This window comes from Poeciliopsis prolifica, unplaced genomic scaffold (genome assembly GCF_027474105.1).
Source record: "Poeciliopsis prolifica strain line A6 unplaced genomic scaffold, Auburn_PproV2 SCAFFOLD017, whole genome shotgun sequence".
Lineage (NCBI taxonomy): Eukaryota > Metazoa > Chordata > Actinopteri > Cyprinodontiformes > Poeciliidae > Poeciliopsis > Poeciliopsis prolifica.
The window spans coordinates 4743401-4769930 of NW_026562392.1; the positions used below are offsets into that span (position 1 = coordinate 4743401).

The following is a 26530-nucleotide window of genomic DNA, read 5'->3' on the forward strand; positions in this document are numbered from 1 at the left end:
GATCTCATGTACTTCTAGTGTTCATGTAAAAAAAAAAAAATCTGCATCGACCTAAATGGGACTCTGTTGGTCAGGCATTTTAAAAATCATCAGAATACTTCAGTCGGTGCACAACCCTTTTACTAGTTCAAATAGAAATCCAGCTCTAAGATGCTTTTAGCTAAAGGACAATTTTGACAGCGTAAAAATAAATAAATAAATAAATAAATAAATAAATCATCTCATCTGAGAAAGTTTTAAAAAAATTTGCTGCCTTGAGACTCTTCCCATTGTCTCTCCCTTCGCCGGCCTCCTCCCCTCAACACAAGACGTGGATTGTTGCCACCTAATTGAATTCAGGGTGGTGCGTTAGCGACCCAAAATGGACCCTCAGCAGCATAAGAGCCCTCCTGTTCACTGTTGTCAAACTCTCACATGCCTCCTTTCTGCTGCGCTGGCCGCAGGACCTGGAGCTACGCTGGCAGGAGTATTACGAGCGGGTGACCCTGCTGCTCCAGTGGATCCGCCACCATGTCACCGTCTTCGAGGAGAGGAAATTCCCCAGCAGCTACGAGGAGATAGAGGTGAGTCCCAGACCCAGCCGACCGCTCACGTTTAGACAACTTTGAAGAACTTGTGCGTAATAATCGAGAATGGGGATGAGAGTCGTTTTGGCGTTGAGCCAAAGAACGCACATGAATGATGTTTGCATAAAGACAGCTGTGGTTGAGGTATTGTGTCGTGGGTGTGGCAGAACGAGTGTTGAGTAAATACAGCTAAAATCTTTAATTTCATCCCCCACCCTGCCGCTCCCTTGTCGGCACGGCTGAGCAAAAGGATTATTTTGTGTCAGAAATTCATTTATTGCCAGGATTCATTAAAAGCAATAGATTTTTATTAGTGGAAGCGCTCTTTAAAGACAGCCCACAAAGTTACTGGGCAGGGTGTTTTCTGGCTCCTCTTTAAAGGTTGTGAATTGACACGATTCAGTTCCAGGTTTGATTGAATTTACACCAGTCATGGGAACACGTCCTTTCAGAAGAGGCCAGGAGCTGCATGTGATGTAGTTTGATTTGTTCATCTGTTGAAGGCATTCAGCCGCTTTCATTAGAGAATGGAGGAACAATTTAACAACACAGCTAGCATGTAATTAGGGAAAGCTACCTCTGTAAAAAAATAAAAAGCAGGGGTGTGGATTTAAACGGCATCTGAAGCACGGATTCTATAATTGAAGTTCAAAAGTTGAAATCTAGATAAGGTCAAAGGTCAGAAAGTACTTCTTTTCATTTAGCTTGTCTGGCCAACGGTTGTTTGTGACTCCATCTCTGCAAAATAAAAAAATCCCCCGATTGACTAAAACATAAAAGTCTCATTCTTTGAATATGGTTTCCTTGGATAAAACCTTTTAAAGCTACTTTTTAAAAAATAAATAGTTGAGCGTACTGTACCGTTTGATTGAACTGAAAATATTTTTTGCAAAGTGCTTTGAGACGACATTTGATGTGAATTGGCGCCATATAATCACAATTGAAAACATAAATGACTTTAAGGGAAAAAGAACAAAAACGTAATAAACGGAGGAAAAAATGTGGCAGTTTCTAATTGTTCTCATTTTCTTCAGCTTCTTTGGCGCCAGTTCTTGAAGTTCAAGGAGGCGGAGCTGCCGGTGAAGGAGTCCGACAAGAGCCACTCCAAACACATCTACCAGACCTTTGAGGTAACCCAGTTAACATTAGTTTCTTCCACTCGTGTTTGTTCCACACACAGCGTTTCACCCATGAATATGACAATATAACGTCTACTTTTCCACAGAGTGCAGTTCACGCCGGTCAGGTTAAGGTACCGCCCGGCTACCACCCCATCGACGTGGAGAAGGAGTGGGGGCGACTTCATGTGGCCATACTAGAGAGAGAACGACTGCTCAGGATTGAGTTTGAGAGGTTAGAGATTCGCGTTGTACGTCGGTAGGAGAGAGAATAGAAATCAGAGCGGTATGGAAGGATACACCGATACCACACCAAAAACAAAATACAACAAAATATTTAGGTATTTTTAAGTTTTCTGTTGCCGAGATACTTAAAAATGGTGATTGTGACACACCGACAACCGAGTCTGTGAGTTAATGTTTTAAAATAGCCCTGCACCAAAAGTTTTCTGATTTTATATGTTGGTAAAGGATGCGGAGGGGACGAAAGGACCTTCAAGTTTATAAAGTTGACCTCTGCCCTCATTAGTCCCCCCACATCCCGCTAGATTGGAGAACAAACAGCGAACCTAACTGGATAAGCAGAGTTCAGAAAAGGTCTTCGCTACGCCATTTGATTTGGAAACAGCGATAAGACGTCTGGGAGAACGACTGAAAGACCTAAATTAACTTTGATTTATAACTTCGCTGTTACTAAATTAGCTTGTTTGCACCGACGATTATCGTCTCAAACGGATGTTGTTGCCGTTTACTTCGCGGCATCAGGTATTTTAATGAAAGACCTGCTTTTCTCATGTTGTTGTTTGGCTGCTGCGACTAAAAAAAGAAATGGATTTAACTCAGTCTAATCATAGAGGAGGTCAGATGATAATTTATAATCAGGCATGGTTAGCTTTATTGTAACTTCATGACTTCCGAACACCATAGAATGTTGTTTCACAGTTTGTTTGTTTTTTGTTGTTTTTTTTTTAAATATTGTACTATTGTGATCTTATCCAGACTGGAGAGGCTGCAGAGGATTTTTGGTAAAGTCCAGATGGAGTCCGGGTTGTGTGACGAGCAGCTCAGTCATCTGGACGGCCTCCTGCAGAAGGTTTGTGTATTTTACAACTTAGTGGGGGGGGAAAAACAGTAGACAAAAAATAGTTGGACCACATGACGATAGGATCATGCCGAAGTCATTTTGCTGTTGCCAAATACTTCAAGCAGTTAATTCATTGTTTAGAACCAATAGAGCGTTGGAAAACAGAATATGTTTGTTTATGAGAAGAAATTAAAAAAATGTTTAAAAAACTTATGTTGAAGGGCTGATGACTCACGTTTCCGTTTTCTCTCTTCCCGTTCAGGACATCGCTCTGCTGAACGCAGGGAAACCAGCTCAGCACACGGCGGAGGTGGACAGGGAGCTGGACAAGGCGGAAAGCACCATCCGCCTGCTCTTCAACGACGTCCAGATGCTCAAGGATGGGCGCCACCCTCAGGCGGAACAGATGTACCGCAGGTGACTTACATCGCCCCTCTCCTTTGAAGAAAAGTGATTTTGAGTCAAGAATTTTGAGTTGATCAAGCTCGGTTCAATAACAGCTGACCCCGTTTCTTCCAACTTTCTTAGAGTCTACCGTATTCACGAGCGGCTGGTGAACCTGCGCAGCGACTACAACCTCCGCCTGAAGGCACCGGCGGGTAAGGTCCAGGCCATGCAGACCCAGCAGACCCAGCAGCAGAGCAGCGCCAAGGTGCGGCCAGAGCTGGACGACGTGACGTTGCGCTACGTCCAAGATCTTCTGGCCTGGGTGGAGGAGAACCAGCGGCGCATTGATAAGTCGGAGTGGGGATCGGATCTACCCTCTGTGGAGTCTCAGCTGGGCAGCCACAGAGGTCTGCATCAGACCGTGGAGGACTTCAAGTCCAAGATCGAACGGGCCAAGTCCGACGAGGTACTGAATGCTTGAGGTGGCCTTCATCGGTTTTTATACATACCCCGTCTCTCATCTTATTTTTTTTTTCATTTTCCTGAACTACAGAGCCAGTTATCACCGGTCAGCAAAGGGACGTACAGAGAATACCTGGGGAAACTGGACCTCCAGTACGGCAAACTGCTGGTGAATAGCTTATTTTAAACTTTTTTTTTTGTATAATAGCATCCAGATTTATTTCCAAACTTACTCAAACCCACCGGATGTTTTTTTTGTTGTTGTTTTTTTTTGTCCCAGAACTCCTCCAAGTCCCGCCTGAGGAACCTGGACTCCCTGCACGCCTTCGTCGTCGCAGCAACCAAAGAGCTAATGTGGCTGAACGACAAAGAAGAGGAAGAGGTCAACTACGACTGGAGCGACAGAAACACCAACATGACGGTGAAGAAAGAAAACTACTCCGTAAGTGGAAACCTTAAAAAAACCAAACAAACAAACAAAAAAAAAAAAAACGCCACTAGTCGTGAATCTAATTCGACGTAGAAGTAAATCCTTCTCACTGCGTGCTTTTGGACATTTGCAAGGGCCTGATGCGAGAGCTGGAGCAAAGAGAGAAGAAGGTCAACGACATCCAGGCCATGGGAGACAAGCTGGTCAGAGACGGACATCCCGGGAAGAAGACAGTGGAGGTGCTGACGACATGCTGGGAAACGTTTTCTACTGCTTACACTTAGCCAGTCAGAGGCTTGCAACAAGCAAGATGAAAATACCTACAACCTCAGTCACTGGCCTAGAGAAAAAAAAGGACAAAACTAATTAACGACAAGTAACTTATCAGCAATATTTTTTCCTTTTAAAAGTCAATTGCTCCTTAATGTTGATGAACAACACTAGTTTGAGTACTATTTTTTTTCACTTGTAACATGTTTTATATGAAGTGAAACCTGAACATTATTATGATTACAAAGTAATAACTTACTCTTAATTCGTTAGTTTTGTCTCATTTGAAGTGCACCAAGACATTTGCACCAGAAACTCAACAAAAATGCTCGATAAGATGTTGTGATTTTTGTCCAAGCTAACAAGCTGTCATCACAATGTCGTGCCAGGCCTTCACAGCCGCCCTGCAGACTCAGTGGAGCTGGATCCTGCAGCTGTGCTGCTGCGTCGAAGCTCACCTTAAGGAAAACATGGCTTACTACCAGGTGGGGAGGAAACTGAATCACTCACCCCAGTCTTAAATCAGACTCCAGCTGTGTTCTCGTGAAGTGTGTGACCGTCTCCTGTCGCCGCAGTTCTTCGCCGATGTAAAGGAAGCACAGGACAAAATGAAGAAGATGCAAGAGAGCATGAAGAAGAAGTACAGCTGCGACCGCTCGACCACCGCCACGCGCCTGGAGGATCTGCTGCAGGACGCCGTGGTGGGAGCACGCTAATGCTCATGAGTCATGGATACTTCACATAATGATTGACGGTGGGAGAAAGACTCACAGAGCCTTTGATTTTGTATTTTTCTGCTCCAAACAGGAAGAAAAGGAACAGCTGAATGAATTTAAGACTTTGCTCAACGGACTGAACAAGAGGTCCAGGTCCGTCATCCAGTTGAAACCCCGTAATCCCACCACCCCCATCAAGGGAAAGACTCCTATTCAAGCTGTCTGTGACTTCAAGCAGCAGGAGGTGAGATTCTTCAACCCAGATACGAGCCTCAGGTTCAGACAGCAGAACTTTAATCTGCCTGATTCGATGTGGTTCAGATCACGGTCCATAAAGGAGAAGAGTGTGCTCTGCTCAACAACTCGCAGCCCTTCAAGTGGAAGGTGTTGAACCGCTCTGGAAACGAAGCGGTGGTTCCTTCTGTCTGCTTCCTTGTGCCTCCTGTCAATAAGGAGGCGGTGGACAGCGTGTCGAGGTAAAAAAAAACCAAAACAAAAAAAAAAAAAAATAAGACCAGAAACAGACGAAAGAAATTTTTCAAAGGATGCTTCTTATGTTTAACCTCATTTGTATGTCCACCCCTGCTCCAGTCTGGATTCAAATCTTCAGCAGATGACCTCCATGTGGCAGATGCTTCACATTAACTTGAAGAGCCTGCTGTCATGGCAGTACCTGACCAGAGACTTCACACAGATACGCTCCTGGAACATCGCCATGGTCGGTTTTAGCGTTTTTTGATAGTTTTTTTTTTTGATTGAATCAACTCAGAAATGTTGAGATCATGTTATATTTCGAAAAAGGGCATTGAGCCATAGTTCATAATAAATGGAATATTTCATTTATTTACAGTTTAAAAATAACATGTCACATGTCTCTCAAAAGTTCACTGTATCACAAGCAAATAAACATTAATCAACCATCCAAATAGATGCATCTTTACACACAAAACAGGAAAACGAGGCTGTCAGAACTCATGTCTCTGTTTTTTTTTTTATATATATATATATATATATCCGCAGTTAAAAACCATGAAACCAGAAGAATACCGGCTGGTCATGAGAAACCTGGAGGCCCACTATCAAGACTTCATGCGGGACAGCCAGGACTCCCAGCTTTTCAGGCCCGACGATCGCATGCAGGTGGAGGACGACTACAACAAAGTCAGCCAGCATTTTGACAACCTGCTTCGCTCCATGGAGAAAGGTAAAACCAGCTTTGCTTTCAGAGAAACGAGACACTCTGTAGATTTTGTGCAACACTTCTGCAGTGGAAAAAAACAAAAACACCAACAAACAAGATTGTCAATTCGCCTTTCAGGAGAATTTCAGGTTGTTAGGCCGAAAGGTGAGTGGTGCAAGGCGAGACACGGCTGATTGAAACGCTTTCCACTTTTGGATGGATGACCAGGCAGAAGCCTTAGCATGTAGACTAGTGTTGGATTTGACAGCATGCTGTTTTGGCTCCCGGGCTGCCACACCAAGTGCATTTCACATGCTGTGAACACTATTTAGTGCTTTTTCTCACGCGGGCATGCAATGCCTTCTAGAAGTGCTCATACCTCTTAAACGTTTTTCCAGTTATCTGGAAGAAAACACTTTCTTGCTAGAAGAAAGTGTTAGTGAGGGTGGCGTCGCTGGCCAGCCTGTGCACATCTTCATGCATGAGCTTGAAGTTTCACATGCACGAATTACGCGGAGCGCTCTGCCGGGGGAGGCTGAGCGACCGTTGCCTCGTCGCAATAAAGTGGCACGCGACATCAATAGAACGTTTTTAAATTAACGTTTAAAACAAAATGGCTTCCTTTAGACCTTCTTGAATATAAAAATCTGGAAATCTAAGAATCTTCAGACATGTTTGGCTTCAGACAGGGAAACATTTTCTTTTTGAAAACTTGCACACATTGTTGGTTTTCTATTTGGGCGGTTGTCCTGGGCGGCATCAGAAAGGGGTGGCGCTCCTATGAACTAGAAAATAAAATATAACTTCCTACTGATTAGCTTTAAGGTAGGCTAGACGTTAACTTTAAACAAACAGGCAGCACTACAACAATTTAGATAATTTAGATAATAATAAGCGTAATAACCATGTATTTTTTGCCTTTTTTAACAATTATGTGACCATTTGTGTTCTTCAATCACTTAAAAGCACAATAAAATGCATTGAGCCTTGTGGTACTAATTTTACATACATATAAAAAACGTAGAGGTATGAATATTTCACAGTCGTAAGGTACTGTATGTACGGTTTTTGATACATGCAACATAGCGTGTGTGACATAGATAAGTGTGTTTTTGAGACTTAACACTCAAAAACCTCGTGAATTGTTGGCTAACATGCGAAAATGCAGCGCAATAAGAAGATGGCTTGACGAAATTAACCGAATCTCTCAGAACATATCGACATGCTTCGTAAAATACATTTTTGTTTTTTTTTTCCTGGCTAAATCTGTTCTCCGTCTACTTTCTGGCCTCGCCGAATTCAAATGTGTCCTCGCAGGCCAACAGGACGAGACCCTGTGCAAGAACTACATCTCCGAGATCAAGGATCTGCGTCTGCGCATCGAGAACTGCGAGTCTCAGACTGTGAGTCGCATCCGCAAACCGCTGGACAAGGAGCCGCTGAAGGAATGCAGCCAGAAGTGGGGAGAGCAGCAGGTAAACCCACAGAAAAGCCACGGCGCTCAAACAAAGTTGGAAGAAGCACGTGTTAGAAATGTGCGGTTGGCAAAAAGCCAAGCAGGAATGATAAATAAATAGGAAAGAGGATGGATGGATGGATGGATGGATGGATGGATGGATGGATGGATGGATGGATGGATGGATGGATGGATGGTGGATGGATGGATGGATGATTGGATGGATGGATGGATGGATGGATGGATGGATGGAGGAGGGAGGGAAGGAGGGAGGGATGGATGGATGATTGGATGGATGGATGGATGGATGGATGGATGGATGGAGGGAGGGAGGAAGGAGGGAGGGATGGATGGATGATTGGATGGATGGATGGATGGATGGATGGATGGATGGATGATTGGATGGATGGATGGATGGATGGAGGGAGGGAGGGAGGGAGGGAGGAGGGAGGGAGGGAGGGAGGGAGGGAGGGAGGGAGGGAGGGAGGGAGGGAGGGATGATTGGATGGATGGTTGGATGGATGGATGGAGGGATGTTCTAATTTCCACTGAAAACTGTGTTAAAATGGAGGAAACAAAGAAAAACATAGAAAAATAAACAAATATTTTTCATTTTTTAATGAAGTGAAAGTTGCAGAGATTATGGAGTCGCTGGCTGCAGTTCCACCACAGATGTTTTCATCTCTTCTCATACACAATATTTAATGACCAAGCATCTGGCTGATTCCAAGCACCAAATCTCAGCACTTATTACTTTAATGCTCCTTTACATCGCCATAAATCACAATAGTGTTGATTATTGTGCACTGTCCTGATCAAAGGACAATAATATGTTTTGTTCCTTTTTTATTTTATTCTTTCGTTTAGATAATAGGCATAGAGAAAATATAAAAGCTGACTTTAGTCTCTTGATTTCCTGCATGTCTGTTTTAATATTGTTACCTCTGGTCTTCCTTCGGTCCACAGAAAGTCCAGGGAGAGCTTGAGGGACTTAAGAAGGACCTGGATAAGGTGTCTGTGAAAACCCAGCAGGTGTTGGCGTCCCCTCAGCAGCCGGCCTCGGCTCCTGTGCTGCGGTCCGAACTGGACGTCACCGTGCAGAAGATGGACCACGTCTACATGCTCTCCTCTGTCTATCTTGAGAAGTACGTTTTTCCTTGTTCTTTACCCACATTTTGCCCTCTGCTCTTCACCGACTGATGTTGCGCTTCTCGTCTCTTCAGGCTGAAGACCGTGGACATGGTGATCCGGAACACCCAGGGAGCGGAGGGAGTGCTGAAGCAGTATGAGGACTGCCTGCGGGAGGTCCAGGCTGTTCCCAGTGACGTCAAGGAGGTGGAGGCACAACGATCCAAGCTGAAGGTGAATAAATGATTCTGATTTTTATTGGTATTTTCAACGGCTCAAACAAAATTATATTCTTGAACTGTCTAAAACGAAGAAGTGGTTTTTATCGTTTCATTAGTCTGAGTAGTTATGCAAAACAAATAAATAGACCCTTCTTGTTTTATTACCGAACAGAACGGTGTTTATTTTGACGTTTTTTAACTAACAACCCCGAAACTGTCACTTTTTCTAACATTTGCTTCAGTATCATGTTCAATAATGATTCTCAGAACAAACTTTTATTGAGAACTAAAACATTTGTGCTCACACTTCCCTAGTTTTAGAAAAACTACCCGACAAATGGAGGAATTTGAGTCTGGAAAAGCATCAAATTTTTAAATGTAGATTTGTTGGAACCCTAACTTTAACACTTCCTAAAAAAGATTCCGTTTAATATTTTACAACACATCGCACTGCAGCAGAAACTTCTAACCAACCTACCGTAATCTCCCACTTCTGCCTTTTGAACCGAATGGATGGTTTTGCTACGATTGACAGAAAATGCGAGGCGAGGCTGAGAGCGAGCAGCCGGTGTTCGACTCGATGGACGAGGAGCTGAAGAAGGCCTCCGCCGTCAGCGACAAGATGTCCCGCGTTCACACCGAGCGGGACATCGAGCTGGACCACTACCGCCAGCTGACCGGCAGCCTCCAGGACCGCTGGAAAGCCGTGTTCACCCAGATCGACCTTCGCCAGAGAGAGCTGGAGCAACTCGGCCGGCAGCTGGGCTACTACCGCGAGAGCTACGACTGGCTCATGCACTGGATCGCCGACGCCAAGCAAAGGCAGGAGAAGATCCAGGCCATGCCCATCACCGACACCAAAACTCTCAAAGACCAGCTGGCACAGGAGAAGGTATGACGGAAACATTTTAATGCCATCGACTTTCTCTAAGAGATCATTTAGCCAAACTCTTTACTCGAACCTTTTTTTTGTTTTAACAGAAACTCCTGAGTGAAATTGAGCAGAATCAAGGCAAAGTGGATGAGTGTCAAAAGTACGCTAAAGCATACATTGATACAATCAAGGTGAGCCTCGAACAAAATAATAGCAGCACACATCTTGCATTGACATACCGAGGATAACTAATGTTTTCATGCGAACAGGACTATGAACTGCAGCTGGTTGCCTACAGAGCTCAGGTGGAGCCTCTTGCTTCTCCTCTGAAGAAATCCAAACTGGATTCTGCTTCTGACAACATCATTCAAGAGGTGCGCCCTTCAAACTGCCGCCGTTTCTGGAGCGCAAGACAAAAAAGAATTTTTAGCTTTTCTGACTATCTTAGTTGTTGGCACTGTCCGGATAGTGACCAGGCTTTTGCTGTTACTTTGAAAAGAGAAAATGATTACGTCGCCGAAACTTGAAATTGCCTTTAACATTTCAATGCTAGCTTTGTTTTAGGCCAGACTATTTGTGGTGTGTATAACCAAAAAACAAAGGGAAAGAGAAAGAGGCCAGGAAAATGTACACCGACATGTCGATGTTAAAACCAGACATTTGACAATTTTAACTGTTCTTACCATGTTAGATTTTAGCACTGTTAGCGCAATTAGCACCGTTACCATTGCTAACAGTAATCGCGTTCTTACTATCACTTCAAAAAGAGAAAACTAATGCGCGGTTAACATTTTAACCTCGTCATTTTAATACCAGTTTTGTCACTAACCAAACCTGTTTGTGGCGTTAAAAGACAGAAAAACATTAAATATGCACCAATAGGTCATCGTAAAACACAATTGACATTTTTAAATGGTGCTATCTTAATTGTTACCTGTACCAAAGTCTGAATAGTACTTTAAAAAGACAATTATTGTGGGGTTAACCTTTTAACCTGTCACCGATACTGAAAGTGGCCAGCTGTTAGCCATCTTCACCAAGTGACGGTATGGAATGGTATTCAGTGACTGGAAAAAGGATTATTTTTGTTTTTTATAGATTATTCCCTCAAGTTGCTAAACCTCAGCAAAATACAGATCGTTGTTCAGAAGTTCATTCATCTCCTTGTGCTGTTTGTTTCTCCCACATCAGTATGTGACTCTGAAGACTAAGTACAGCGAGCTGATGACGCTTACTAATCAGTACATCAAGTTCATCATCGACATGCAGCAACGCTTGGAGGACGAGGAGGTACGTGGCAGCTGGCTGAGGGTCCCAAACAAACTAATCTCTTAACGCTGACTAAACCAACCGACTGACCGAGCAAATGTTCACCGAAACAGCAAACAAACAGCACCAACACAGTTCCCACTGATCACCAAAATGCATGCAGACACACACACATGCACACATGCACAGTCACTTCCAGTTTCTCCACTCCACTCACCCACGATTTACATTTAATGTATGGGAGACAAATTCCTTTGCACCGGTCAAGCATGGAACAATGGCGTCTTGTAGCTGATTGGTTTGTGAGAAAGGCAAATGTTTTGGAAAATGTCACATCCTTAAATATATATATATATATATAAGAAACTCTGTTCAAATTATTGCAGGTAAATGCAACGCATGTATTTTGAGTGTGTTTAAATGGTGTGTGAAATAACCAGATGTTTACTAGTTTTGAGCCACCTCTCATTTCTTTATACTGTTCACCATTTAGAGTTTCCAAGACAACCTACCTAGGTTTCTTTGGCTTGTCTATCAAATTTAAGTAGCTTTTTTTTTTTTTTAAGATTAATAGATTATTTTTATGTAATCTAACAAAAATATGTTTCTGTGTTTGCAAAATTCCTTCAAAAAGCCTGAAGAAATTGTTTCTTTCTAAGACATGACATTTGTTGACTTGGAAGCAGAATATAAAGAAAAACAGGGGCGACTCAACGTCACATTACCGTAGTTTATTTAAAGTTCAAAATGACATCGAGTGGTACAGTGCCATTCATACACACATAATGTACATATTCACCTCCATTCATTGTATATATTTTCCCATTACAGATTTAAAATAAGGGGTTCTTTCTTTCACTTCTCTCGGTTTTTCTCTTGTTTTTTTTATTCCACAAGTCACTTTAAGTCTTTTACGTCATACTCTATTTCCCACCTCTCTTATTCCTACATTAACACAACTTTCAAGACACACATTCTTTCCTAACCCAATGTTTTGTTTGTGTCCTTGCCTCCAATAACTGCTTGCCAGTGCTTTGCCATGTTTGAGCATTTAAGAGGTAAACCTTTCACTGTCTCAGGTACCTGTCTAGTTTGTACTCCTCATTCCTTCTCGTCATTTGTGTTTCTTTTAAAACGCATTTTGGCTTTCGAGTGCATCATTTTTTGCATTTTTGTTGGAGATGCATTGATTAGAATTTTGTGGCTGATCCTCTGCCTTTGTTTAATATGGTTTTACTATTTTCAAGTGCAGACAAATTGATCACAGAATTGACATTATAAACTTTCTTTTGCTTATATTAGGCATTATGTTTCGAGTATCTAAACCAGCAGGATCATTGTGTTGTATCTAGAGACTATAAATCCTTTGCTTTTAAGATTTCTAAAAAGGCAGCCAACATGTCAAAAACATGACAAGTGTCCTGAAAGCTTGAAAAAGTCAAATTGAGTAACTTTGAAGTGCACAGATCAGCCTTTCTGTTAAAATCCTAGTTCACTCCTTCACTCTCTAGTGGCAGGAATGAACTGCAGACCTTTTTCAAAGCCTTATAAAAAAATGTAGTTTCTTCCCAAGTAGCCTTTTCCTCATCTGTGCCTTTTCTGCTATTTAAAAACTCACTGGTTCCAAAACTGACTAAGTCTTTTCATCTTAGAAAGCGTGGAAAAAGATTGTTTTTTTTCCTCCAGCCAATTTCTCAGTGCATCTCTACGTTTTGTTGAAGTCTTCGGTAGAAATCCAGCTTACAGTTCAAACGGCCTCCTTGCCCTTAACATCCATTCCTGCAGGCTTTGCTCTAAATGTTCAGCTTTTTACCGTCAGCGTCTCTGGAGCCTTTTCCGGTGTCCTCACAAACAGAGTTCAACTAACTTGAATGTTTCATCTTTGACTTTGCTGTACCCTTTAATTCTATCAAGTTACAAATAGTGATTTAAAGAACCCCAGCGTTTCTTGACGTGATCACAATAGTCTGAGAGAATGGTGTCTTTAACTTAAATATTGAAAGGATAGGAACATTTAAGCAAATGCTTTAGACTCTTTACGCAGAAAGGTAAATATATATGGAAAACTGTCCATTGGGATTATGTATGTATAACTGGTGAAACAATTTGAGATATAAACACTATAAAATATACGTACGTTGAATGTTTAAAACCATCACGCCAACAATTTCTCAAAGCTACATCCATATTTGCATGCCACGATTTTCTTGCTGTGTTGTGAAGTGACATTTTGTTCCCTTACATTAATTGAATCATCCACATCTTTCCGTTTTTCCTGAATTGTCTTGTCATGATTAATTTTTTGATTTGCATCGTGATTTTTTAACATCACCTTCATGAATGTGCACCTAATTTGCATCAAATGATTGAACTTTTCTTTGAGCTAATTTTAACCTTAACACTGCCATGGTAATGCATCACATTAGCCTGCTCTTAAACAAGTGTGTTTTGGCCCTGATAGAGAATGTCAAGACAATTGTAACCCACACTGTTTTGAGCCGGTCAATGTAAAGTATTACCTTTAACCTGTCATGCTTGATTATAATCCTTTCTTTACCGTTTGCTTCCACTAATGCAGAAAGCTGCACAGAAACTCAAAGCGGAAGAACAAAAAAAGATGGCAGAGATGCAGGCTGAGTTAGACAAACAGAGGCAGTTAGCTGAAGCTCAAGCGAAGGCCATGGCTGAAGCTGAAAAAGAGGCCCGTGAGCTGAAGCTGAAAATGCGGGATGAAGTAAACAGGAGAGAGATCGCTGCGGTTGATGCAGAAAAGCAAAAGCAAAACATCCAGCTGCAGCTGTGTGAGCTTAAAAACCTCTCAGAGCAACAGATCCAAGACAAAAGCCAGCAGGTGGATGAAGCTCTGCAAAGCAGAGTCAAGATTGAAGAGGAGATTCGCTTCGTGAGACTCCAGCTTGAGACCACCGAGAAACAAAAGGCTACCGCAGAATCGGAGCTCAAGCAGCTTCGCAACAGAGCCGATGAAGCAGAGAAACTCAGAAAGGCAGCGCAGGAAGAGGCAGAGAAGCTCCGTAAACAAGTCAGCGAAGAGACACAGAAAAAGCGCCTGGCCGAGGAGGAACTTAAGCGCAAGTCTGAGGCGGAGAAGGAGGCGGCGAAACAGAAACAAAAGGCTCTGGAAGACCTTGAGAACCTCAGAAGGCAGGCCGAGGAAGCCGAGAGGCAAGTCAAGCAAGCCGAGGTTGAGAAAGAACGACAAATCAAAGTGGCTCATGAGGCAGCCCAGAAAAGCGCTGCTGCTGAACTCCAGAGCAAACACACTTCGTTTGCAGAGAAGACCTCCAAGTTGGAGGAATCACTCAAGCAAGAGCACGGCACCGTCCTCCAGCTGCAACAGGAAGCAGCTCTCCTCAAGAAGCAACAGGAGGATGCAGAAAATGCCAGAGAAGAAGCTGAGAAGGAGCTGGAGAAATGGAGACAGAAAGCCAACGAAGCCCTTCGTCTGAGACTGCAAGCCGAAGAAGAAGCGCACAAGAAGACGCTGGCCCAGGAAGAAGCTGAGAAACAAAAAGAGGATGCAGAGCGCGAGGCCAAGAAGCGAGCCAAAGCTGAGGATTCGGCTCTGAAGCAGAAGGACATGGCGGAGAAAGAACTGGAGAGGCAGAGGAAGGTCGCCGAGAGCACGGCTCAGCAGAAGCTCACTGCAGAACAGGAACTCATTCGACTCAGGGCAGATTTCGACAATGCAGAGCAGCAGAGGTCCTTGCTTGAGGACGAACTCTACCGTCTCAAGAACGAAGTCCTTGCTGCCCAGCAACAAAGGAAACAACTGGAAGATGAACTGGCCAAAGTTAGGAGTGAGATGGATTTACTTATCCAGTTGAAATCCAAAGCAGAAAAGGAATCCATGTCCAACACAGAGAAGAGTAAACAGCTTCTTGAAGCAGAAGCCTCCAAGATGAGGGACCTGGCTGAGGAAGCAAGCCGACTCAGAGCCATTGCTGAGGAAGCCAAGCATCAGCGGCAGATTGCAGAGGAAGAGGCGGCGCGACAGAGAGTGGAGGCTGAGAGGATTCTCAAAGAGAAGCTCTCTGCGATCAGTGATGCTACTCGCCTTAAAACAGAGGCTGAGATTGCCCTGAAAGAGAAGGAGGCTGAAAACGAGAGACTGAGGAGACAAGCAGAGGATGAGGCTTACCAGAGGAAAGCCCTGGAGGACCAGGCAAACCAACACAAGCAAGACATTGAGGAAAAGATAGTTCAGCTCAAAAAGTCGTCTGAGGATGAAATGAACAGACAAAGGGCATTGGTGGATGACACCCTCAAACAGAAGCGGATCGTTGAAGAGGAAATCCGAATCCTTAAGCTTAACTTTGAAAAGGCTTCGTCTGGAAAACTTGATCTGGAGCTGGAACTTAATAAGCTGAAGAACATTGCGGAGGAAACTCAACAAAGCAAGCTCAGAGCAGAGGAGGAGGCTGAGAAGCTAAGGAGGCTTGCGCTTGAGGAAGAAAGGAGGAGAAGAGAAGCAGAAGAAAAGGTCAAGAAAATTGCGGCAGCGGAGGAAGAGGCAGCCAGACAACGCAAGGTGGCCCAAGACGAGCTCGAGCGTCTGAAAAAGAAAGCAGAGGAAGCCAGAAAGCAGAAAGATGAAGCTGACAAAGAAGCTGAAAAACAGATTGTTGTCGCCCAACAAGCCGCCCTCAAATGCAACGCAGCGGAGCAGCAAGTGCAAAGTGTCCTTGCTCAACAGAAAGAGGACAGCTTAATGCAGAAGAAACTCAAGGAGGAGTACGAGAAAGCCAAGAAGCTCGCCAAGGAGGCGGAAGCCGCCAAGGAGAAGGCAGAAAGGGAGGCGGCTCTCCTTCGCCAGCAAGCAGAGGACGCAGAGAGACAAAAGGCCACTGCTGAGCAGGAAGCTGCCATCCAAGCCCAAGCTCAAGAAGACGCTGAGAGATTGAGGAAGGAGGCTGAATTCGAAGCTGCCAAGCGAGCTCAGGCAGAAGCCGCAGCCCTCAAGCAGAAACAACAAGCCGATGCTGAGATGGCGAAGCACAAAAACCTGGCCGAGCAAACGCTGAAGCAAAAGTTCCAAGTGGAGCAAGAGCTCACAAAAGTCAAACTTCAGCTTGACGAAACAGATAAGCAGAAATCTGTCCTGGACGAGGAGCTCCAGCGCCTGAAGGACGAAGTCGATGATGCCGTCAAACAGAAGGCCCAGGTGGAGGACGAACTGTTCAAAGTTAAGGTTCAGATGGAGGAACTACTCAAGCTGAAGATGAAAATTGAGGAGGAAAATCAACGGCTTATCAAAAAAGACAAGGACAACACACAACAATTCCTTGCCGAGGAGGCCGAGAAGATGAAGAAGCTTGCGGAAGATGCCGCCAGGCTCAGTGTCGAGGCCCAAGAGGCTGCTCGCTTGAGGCAGATTGCAGAAGACGATCTCAACCAGCAGCGAGCACTTGCAGACAAAATGCTCAAGGAGAAAATGCAAGCCATACAAGAGGCATCCAGACTCAAAGCTGAGGCTGAGATGCTCCAGAAGCAGAAAGATCTGGCTCAGGAGCAGGCGCAAAAGCTCATGGAGGACAAACAGCTAATGCAGCAGCGTCTGGAGGAGGAAACTGAGGAGTACCAGCGATCGCTTGAAGCGGAAAGGCAAAAGCAACTGGGAATCCTGGCAGAAGCCGAAAAACTCAAACTTCAGGTCTCTCAGCTCAGCGATGCCCAGGCCAAAGCGGAAGAAGAGGCTAAAAAGTTCAAGAAACAGGCAGACTCGATTGCAGCCCGCCTTCACGAGACAGAAATTGCCACACAGCAAAAAATGACGGCTGTCGAAAAACTGGAGTATGAGAGACAAAGTACCAGCAAAGAGGCTGACCATTTACGCAAAGCAATCGCAGACCTAGAGAATGAGAAGGCTAGACTGAAAAAGGAGGCTGAGGACCTTCAAAATAAGTCAAAAGAGGTATTGTGTCAAAAATGACATAGCAGAGCAGCTTATGTCATTGTCAATACTGTCTAAATACTAACCCATTTCTTCCTTAAAATTTACTTTGTTCTTCCTTTGATAATACTAATCACAAATCAATATCTTTATTTACATCATGACTTTCATTTTAATTTTCTTACAGTGCACTGTGCTCATGCGGATCATATCCCGAATGCTTTCTGACGTCCTGGAATAATTTTTCATTTTATACCATGTCTCCTTCTCTTTTAATTTCACATTTAGGTTAAATCTGTGAAACCAACAAAAGTATGTTTAAAACCAGACAAAAAAAAAAACCCAATAACTACTAATGGGTAATTTTATAAGCATGTTTAATAGCAGAGATCCACCAAATTTCATGAATTGGACCAAACCAGAGGAACGATTTGACAAAATTCAATTAATCCTTATTTAGGTATATTATTATAACACATTGCAGTGTAAGTAATACATAAACTAAAACAGTGTTATTTATGGATCACAGAAGTCAAAATACTAAAGTGTGTGCAAGCGTGCTTGCTTAATGACACACATTGAAAGTGTATGCAAAACATTTTTAGCTCATTTATATTTGGCTTTATTGCTAATTTATTAATGTCTGATAGATTTTCCCTGTCCCACATTATCCCACTTACATAGTGTTTAACGTAATTAAAAATCTTTATTTTCACATATCATGCGCACGTGTATGTTTAGTCATAGATGTTTTGCAAATGAAGATTTATATCCGTCTGAAAGGCACAGAAAAAATGATATAAGATATGTATGAAACAATAAATAAAACAGCCTGAAATAAAAAAGAAATTGAGAAAATAAATGACCTTGAAGTATGTAAAGTGGCATTTACAAAATAAATGTCGCAAAGTAAAACCCTATTATGAAATTAATAAACAATGAAATGCATACACAAGTCCTTAAATAAATAAATTGACAAATTATGCCCCCCATTAAAAAATTTTCTAATTTTTTTTGTCTTTATTTCATAGGGACATGAGGGTTTATTTATTTATTTGTTTATTTATTTATTAAACAGCATCCTAACAGCACCAAATGGTCAATTCTATTATTCTTAAACAAGCTTGAGTACAACCAATTGCCTTTAGGAATGTATTATACATGATGTATCAATCATGAATTATCATGTGGATAATACTTATGAATTAAACCCAACAATTTACAAAATGATATTTTTCCTATTTTTCAGGTTATATGTATTCTTACTTGCTGACTTAAAGTAGTTACTATATTCTTAAGTCTTCAGAGTCACGGTTGGATTTTTTCCAATTTATAAAAATGAAAGAATAAACTTCACTGTACCAACTATACAGAGAACACATTGTATGTTTTTGTAAAATTATGAAATGGGGATAGGTAATAATATTTAATAACAATACTTTATTTTTTACAATTTATCGTAATAACAATAAGCCAACAATAGAGTTTTAACCTCTTTCCAGACTTTTTTAGGCAACTGTAGGTCAATGCATTCATTGACATTTTTCATGATAGCAATAAACAATCCTGTTATGAAACTATTTCATTTTGGGGAAATGGGCAAATCTAAACCAAGAGCAAAGCCTCATGCATGTGAAATCCTCACAACCTCATCCTCACTTTCAAAGTGCCTCAAGCTTTTCTTCTCCATGTTGCCATTTAGTGTTAGACGTGGTCTGTATTAGTAAAAATGTAGCCTGGTCCTTTGATGCATAAGCAGAGTGCATTGTTCGTTACGGATCTATCAACAAAAGTGTTTTCAAAGCAAATGTATGAGCTATAAACCTGTTCTAACTTACTTTTTTCTGCTCTTCCATTAGATGGCTGATGCACAACAGAAACAAATTGAGCATGAGAAGACCGTGCTTCAACAGACATTCTTGACGGAAAAGGAGATGCTCCTGAGGAAGGAGAAGCTAATTGAAGAAGAGAAAAAGAGGCTGGAAAGTCAGTTTGAAGAAGAAGTGAGGAAGGCAAAAGCACTCAAGGATGAACAAGAACGCCAAAAACAGCAGATGGAGGAGGAGAAGAAGAACCTTCTGGCTACCATGGATGCAGCACTCAGTAAACAGAAAGAGGCAGAGCAAGAAATGCTAAATAAGCAGAAAGAAATGCAAGAACTAGAGAGAAAGAAGTTAGAGCAGGAAAGAATTCTCGCAGAAGAAAACCAGAAGCTGCGTGAGAAATTACAACAGCTTGAAGCCCAGAAAGATCAGCATCCAGGGGGCACTGACGTTGACGCCAACAAAGAACATGTACATTTGAAAACCATTGAGATAACAAAGACGGTTTACAATGGTCAATCTCCTGCTGATATGGTAGATGGTGTAGAAAAGAGACCAGATCCTCTAGCTTTTGATGGTATCCGTGATAAGGTGCCAGCAAGCAGACTCCATGACCTTGGTCTTTTACCCAAGAAGGACTTTGACAAGCTTAAAGATGGCAAAACTACAGTTCAGGAGCTTAGTAAAGCTGACAATCTAAAGCAAATTCTTCAAGGAAAGCATGCCATCGCTGGTGTTTTAACACCAAAAAATCAAAAGATGTCTGTTTACCAAGCTTCAAAGGAAAAAATGATTACCCCTGGCACAGCCATGATACTTCTTGAAGCACAGGCGGCCACAGGTTACATTTTAGACCCCATAAAGAATCAGAAGCTTTCTGTTAATGAGGCAGTGAAGGAAGGTTTGATTGGCCCTGAACTACATGACAAAATGCTTTCAGCTGAAAGGGCTGTTGTTGGCTACAAAGATCCTTACACTGGTGGGAAGATCTCTGCTTTCGAAGCGATGAAGAAAGGTCTGATAGAACGTGACCATGCAATAAGAATCCTTGAAGCCCAACTTGCCACTGGTGGCATTGTTGACCCTGTCAACAGTCACCGTGTACCCAATGAAACGGCCTATAAACAGGGACAGTATGATGCAGAAATGAATAAGGTTATGGAAAAACCATCAGATGACACAAAGGGATATTTTGACCCGAGCACTCAGGAACCACTGACATATTCTGAACTTATGGCAAGATGCTCTGCTGACCCAGAAACCAGCCTGTTACTCCTGCCAATCACAGAAAAAGCTGCTCAGTGCTCTAGCATGTACACAGAAGAGGAGACTAAAGATGTTTTCAACAAAACAACTGTGTCTGTGCCATTCGGAAGATTCCAGGGTAAAACTGTCACCATCTGGGAGATCATCAACTCAGAGTACTTCACTGAAGACCAGAAAAAAGACCTTCTCCGCCAGTACAGAACTGGAAAAATAACCATTGAGAAGATAATTAAGATAGTTATCACTGTGGCTGAGGAGAAGGAGAAGAAGAAGGAAATAACCTTTGATGGTTTAAGAACATCTGTTCCTGCCAGTGAACTCCTGGAATCCAAAGTCATCGATAATGATCTTTACAACAAATTGCTGAAAGGAAATGTATCAGTCAAGGATGTCTCTGCAATGAAACCAGTTCACAAAGCACTCCAGGATACAAACTGCATAGCCGGGGTACTTATTGATTCATCCAAAGAGACGATGTCCTTCTATCAAGCTATGAAGAGGGACATGATGAGGACAGGGCTTGCTTTGAAAATGCTTGAAGCTCAAGCAGGATCAGGCTATGTGGTCGACCCTGTTCAAAATCAAAAGTACACTGTTGATGAGGCTGTCAAAGCTGGGGTTGTTGGTCCTGAGCTCCATGAAAAGCTCCTGTCTGCAGAGAGAGCTGTTACTGGTTACAAAGATCCTTACACTGGAAAGACAGTCTCTCTTTTCCAAGCAATGAAGAAAGATCTCATTCCTAAAGAACAAGGTATCAGACTGCTTGATGCCCAAATGACCAGTGGTGGCATCATTGATCCAGTGAAGAGCCATCGTATACCTGATGATGTTGCTTTCAAGAGAAATTATTTAGATAATGAAATGAAACAGCGACTAAGCAGTCCAACTGATGAAACTAAATGTTTCTTTGATCCAAACACAAAAGAAAATGTCACATACTCCCAGCTGTTTGACAGGTGTGTTACAGACAAAAAAACTGGTCTTAAGCTTCTTCCACTTAGTGATAAAGCAATTAACGATAAAGAAGAAGCGACGTACACCGAAGCCCAAACAAAAGACACTATGACACAAGCAACTGTGGAGCTTGACTATGGACCATTCAAGGGCAGAAAAATGACACTATGGGAGATTATTCACTCTGACTATCTCACTGAAGAACAAAGACTCGAACTGATTAGACAGTTTAGATCAGGAAAAGTTACAATTGAAAAGCTTCTGAAGATCATTATCACAATTGTGGAAGAGAAGGAGGCTAAGAAAAAGGAGCAGTCCAGCTTTAAGGGACTCAGAGATCATGTTCCAGCAGACACCTTGTTTGATTCCAAAATAATTGACAAAACAACCTTTGACCTTCTTCAGCAAGGCAAAACAACACCTAAAAAAGTCAGTGAGAATCCAAATGTCAGTAAATACCTTCAGGGCACTGAGAGTATTGCTGGGATATACTTGGAGCCTACCAAGGAGAAAATGAGTATCTATCAGGCTATGAAGAAAAAGCTCCTAAGGCACAACACTGGGCTTTCGCTTCTTGAGGCGCAGGCTGCAACTGGGTTCATTGTAGATCCAGTGAAAAACCAATGTCTCTCAGTAGACGAGGCAGTGAAGGCAGGACTCGTTGGTCCAGAACTCCATGAAAAACTCCTCTCAGCAGAAAAAGCAGTCACTGGCTACAAGGATCCATTTACCGGGAAGAAAATCTCCCTATATGAAGCAATGCAAAAGGATCTTATACTCAAAGAACATGCCATCCCCCTGTTGCAAGCTCAGATGTTCAGTGGTGGAATCATTGATCCTGTAAAGAGCCACCGGGTCCCAACTGATGTGGCGTACCAGAAGAACATTTTCAGCAAGGAAGTTGCCAAGACCTTGTCTGAATCTTCAGATGACAACAAGCCTTTCTCAGATCCAGAAACTGATGAAAATGCAACCTACAAGCAACTTAAAGACAAATGCCAAAAAGATAAAGACACAGGCCTGTATATTTTGCCACTCTCCAAACCTCAGTCTCCAACCATCGTGGAAAAAACATACCTTTATACAGAAGAACAAACCCAGAGTGATCTTACCAACACCCAAATTGACATTCCAATTGAGGGGCTTGCTGATAAACCAATGAACCTGTGGGATGTCATGAACTCAAACTTGCTTCCAGAGCATGAGAGGCAGAAACTCTTGGAAGAGTACCGTTCTGGTAAAATCACTAAAGAACGGATGATTATCATTATAATTGAGATAATGGAGCAGAGAGAAGTTGTCATACATGACAGTCCATTGTCATATAAGACTATAAGAAGAAGGATAACTATTGAGGAGCTCTACAACGCCCGCATCATTGATCTCGAGACATACAACCTTCTGAAACAGGGGAAGAGAGACATTCGTGATATAATGGAGATGACCAGTGTAAAACAGTATCTCTATGGCACAGGCTGCGTCGCTGGTGTCACAACAGACTCGAGTGCCAAGATTAGCATATATCAAGCAATGAAAAGAGGTTTTCTCAAACCAGAAACAGGCCTTACTCTCTTAGAGGCACAAGCTGCAACAGGCTTTATTATTGATCCAGTAAAGAACGAGACACTCACTGTTGATGAAGCTGTTCGTAAGGGAGTTGTTGGACCAGAGATCCATGACAAACTACTTTCAGCTGAAAGAGCTGTCACTGGATATAAGGATCCATACAGTGGGAAGGTCATATCTCTTTTCCAGGCCATGAAAAAGGATCTTGTTCCAGAGGATTATGCCCTGAAAATGCTGGAGGCTCAAACTGCTACTGGGGGTATCATTGATCCAGAATTCCAGTTCCATCTTCCAGCTGACATTGCCTTGCAAAGAGGTTATATCAACAAGGAGACCAACGAGAAACTCACAGACAGTGTCAAGGGGTTCATCGATCCTGTTAATGAAGATCAACTGTCATATGCAGACCTTCTCAAGAGATGCAAGCTTGAGGGTGGATTGCGACTACTCTCCCTGGGAGATAAGAGGTTAACATTCAAGGGTTTGAGAAAACAGATCACAATGGAGGAGCTGATTCGCTCACAAATTATCGATCAGCAGACTGTCACTGAATTGAATGAAGGCATTCTTTCAGTTGAGGAAGTTAGCAATAGACTCTCAAGATACCTTGAGGGCACAAGTTGTATTGCTGGAGTGTTCTTGGAGTCGAGCAAAGAACGCCTATCAATTTACCAGGCCATGAAGAAAAACATGATTAGACCAGGCACTGCATTTGAACTTCTTGAGGCTCAGGCAGCCACAGGATATGTCATTGATCCAATCAAGAACCTTAAACTTACAGTAAATGAGTCTGTAAAGATGGGAATTGTAGGTCCAGAATTCAAAGACAAGCTTCTCTCTGCTGAGCGTGCAGTGACAGGGTATAGAGATCCTTATTCAGGCAAGACAATCTCTTTGTTCCAGGCCATGAAAAAGGGACTCATCTTGAAAGATCATGGCATCCGTCTCCTAGAAGCCCAAATTGCCACTGGGGGAATTATTGACCCAGAAGAAAGTCATCGCTTACCAGTTGAGGTGGCCTACAAGCGTGGTTTATTTGATGAAGAAATGAATGAAATTCTGACTGACCCATCTGATGACACCAAAGGCTTCTTTGATCCCAATACTGAAGAAAATCTGACCTACCTCCAACTTATGGAGAGGTGTATTACTGATCCTGACACTGGCCTAGTTCTTCTGCTACTAAAAGAAAAGAACCGAGAAAGAAAGACCTCCTCCAAATCATCTGTCCGTAAACGCAGAATAGTCATTGTAGACCCAGAGACAGGCAAAGAAATGTCTGTATATGAGGCCTACCGCAAAGGACTCATTGACCACCAAACTTACATGGAGCTTTCGGAACAGGAGTGTGAATGGGAGGAAATCACAATGACCTCCTCTGATGGCTCTGTCAAATCTGTAATTATTGATAGAAGGTCAGGCAGGCAGTATGACATTGATGATGCTATTTCACGTGGATACATTGACCAGAATTCTCTAGATACATACAGAGCTGGGAACCTGTCCATTACAGAATTTGCTGACATGCTTTCTGGAGGTATGGGAGGCTTCCGTTCACGCTCATCCTCATTTGGCTCCACCACTGGTTCCAGTTACTCCACTTCCATGAGCCCCATACCATCCACTAAACCACCTGCAGTGATATGGAATGACCCATCTGAAGAGACAGGACCTGTAGCAGGAATATTGGACATAGACACATTGGAGAAAGTGTCTATCACTGAAGCAATCCATAGAAACTTGGTGGACAACATAACGGGCCAAAGGCTACTTGAGGCCCAAGCCTGCACAGGAGGAATTATTGACCCTGCAAGTGGGGAAAAGTTGTCAGTTACCGAAGCTACAGACAAAGGCTTGGTTGATAAGGTTATGGTTGATCGTCTCAACCTGGCACAGAAAGCTTTTAATGGATTTGAAGACCCCAGAACTAAGGTGAAGATGTCAGCTTCCCAAGCTCTGAAGAAAGGCTGGCTGTATTATGAGGCTGGTCAGCGTTTCCTTGAGGTTCAATATTTGACAGGTGGACTTATTGAGCCTGATGTCACAGGCCGAGTGTCTCTGGATGAGTCCATCAGAAAAGGAACAATTGATGCTCGTACTGCCCAAAAACTGAGAGATGTCAGTGCCTATTCAAAATATCTGACGTGCCCAAAAACCAAGTTGAAAATCTCATTCAAAGATGCCATGGACAGAAGCATGGTGGAGGAGGGAAGTGGCTTAAGGCTTTTGGAGGCCTCCTCGCAATCAAGCAAAGGCCTCTACAGTCCCTACAATGCCAGTGGCTCTGGATCTGCATATGGCTCTCGGACAGGGTCAAGAACCGGATCCCGATCCGGATCCAGGAGAGGCAGCTTTGATGCTGGCTCAGGGTTCGGCAGCATGAACTTCTCATCCTCCTCCTTCACATCTACATCCAGCTACAGCCGCAGATATTGATTAGCTACTGCTGTTCCTAACACCTTTTGATTAAGAACCAATATTACTAATGCACTTTATAGATGCATTTCTCACAGGAAAAAATAGTTACACTAGTAAACCAAAAGTATAATTTATTTATTCATAATTGCATGTGGTCAAATTAACATTGCCTCAGTTATGGATCTTTCTTTTTCTATATATATAATTTTTTTTTAACAGTAACAGTATCAACAGGTGCCTTTCTTATGAAGGTGTAGTCATGCATCACCAAAAATCCAGAAAATCAAAATCATTTAATACAGATTAACAAGTCAAAATTTTCTAAGACAAAATTCAAAGCATGACATTTCTGCTGCTTTTAAGTGACTATGCTTTGTTTTTGTTTTTGTTTTTGGTTTTGTTTTTTTTTTTTTACAAGTGTTCAATAGATGTACACTAGTGCTTTCTAAGACTAATATATATTGTATGCATACCAAACAAAACTATTTTTCCAATATTCTTTTTTTTCTTCTCTTTTTAAAGCTGTTAGTCATTTAGTGATTTTTTTGTTTGTTTGTTTTATAACTTTATGACTGGTAGTAATGACAAATTGAATGTCAACACAGTTTTAATGGATTTTATCTAAAAATGTATGGATGCCTTTGAAACATTGAAATGTTTGTATAGAGTGTGTAATGATATTCGTATCGTCCTTTTCTCTCTCCATGTGTACACTGTACCCAGTAAATGAAACCAATTATAGCAGTAAAACACTACAAAATGAGACACTATTAGAATACATTACTGAAAAAGACTGTTGTAATCATTCATTGTGACATGAGTTCCACGTTGTCATTACGTTTGGCATTTTGTAATAAGTGGATGAGTGCATTTCTTTGTTGTTGTGCAAACTCTAAATTGTGGGTATCTCAAATTGAACATCAGTCAAGTGTTCCAGCTAAATCCCAAGATGATGTCACACTCAATCCTGCACCCCTTCACAGAGCTGCCTGATTTTGACTTTTGTAAGTTGATTTTATTTTATTTTTTTTGTTCATTGTTCTTTATTTTCATGACTTTGTTTCCCTTCATTGATTTGGAACGCATCTCAAAGCCTTCTTCTCTTGTTTGCCATCCCGTCTCATGTGCTACAACTGTAAATTGCACCTACTCAACTTTTTAGACTCCTGACAGAACGCTTTGTTCTTCGACCTCTTCTGTTTCGATAGATGGATCAATCAGTCAGATTCCAAAGCGTTAGTATGGATACTCAGTTGACCAGAGTGCGCACCTCGCCTGTCTTTGACGGAAATGTGCGTCAGTGTCACCCTCGCACAGACAAACAGGTAAAACGCTCAGCAGTTTCACAAGACATCAATAGCATTCATGCTTGGAAAAACGAAAACTTGTTTTCTATTTCTTTTTTTTTCTTTTTTATTATTATTTTATTTG

The 26530-nt window shown here is 42.3% G+C and overlaps 1 protein-coding gene across 37 annotated transcripts in view; it reads left to right on the top strand.

The window, feature by feature from the left end:
- The window catches only part of LOC129367485 (plectin-like), a 114062-nt gene that overhangs the window by 86786 nt on the left and 746 nt on the right, over nt 1-26530 (top strand). For 25 of the 37 annotated variants that reach the window (XM_055041952.1, XM_055041954.1, XM_055041955.1 and 22 more), the window contains 26 exons: nt 444-563; nt 1601-1696; nt 1792-1919; nt 2684-2777; nt 3031-3185; nt 3297-3621; nt 3709-3786; nt 3898-4059; nt 4182-4286; nt 4707-4802; nt 4893-5018; nt 5125-5277; nt 5355-5509; nt 5625-5751; nt 6054-6237; nt 6352-6378; nt 7531-7688; nt 8636-8814; nt 8893-9031; nt 9554-9910; nt 10000-10083; nt 10162-10266; nt 11084-11182; nt 13740-17093; nt 18932-26103; nt 26308-26424. In XM_055041952.1, coding sequence (XP_054897927.1) covers nt 444-563; nt 1601-1696; nt 1792-1919; nt 2684-2777; nt 3031-3185; nt 3297-3621; nt 3709-3786; nt 3898-4059; nt 4182-4286; nt 4707-4802; nt 4893-5018; nt 5125-5277; nt 5355-5509; nt 5625-5751; nt 6054-6237; nt 6352-6378; nt 7531-7688; nt 8636-8814; nt 8893-9031; nt 9554-9910; nt 10000-10083; nt 10162-10266; nt 11084-11182; nt 13740-17093; nt 18932-25117 — 12792 coding nt within the window. In that variant the 3' untranslated portion in view covers nt 25118-26103; nt 26308-26424. The remainder of the gene's footprint in view (nt 1-443; nt 564-1600; nt 1697-1791; nt 1920-2683; nt 2778-3030; nt 3186-3296; nt 3622-3708; nt 3787-3897; nt 4060-4181; nt 4287-4706; nt 4803-4892; nt 5019-5124; nt 5278-5354; nt 5510-5624; nt 5752-6053; nt 6238-6351; nt 6379-7530; nt 7689-8635; nt 8815-8892; nt 9032-9553; nt 9911-9999; nt 10084-10161; nt 10267-11083; nt 11183-13739; nt 17094-18931; nt 26104-26307; nt 26425-26530) is intronic. The other 12 variants (XM_055041957.1, XM_055041961.1, XM_055041943.1 and 9 more) reach the window with 3 other exon arrangements.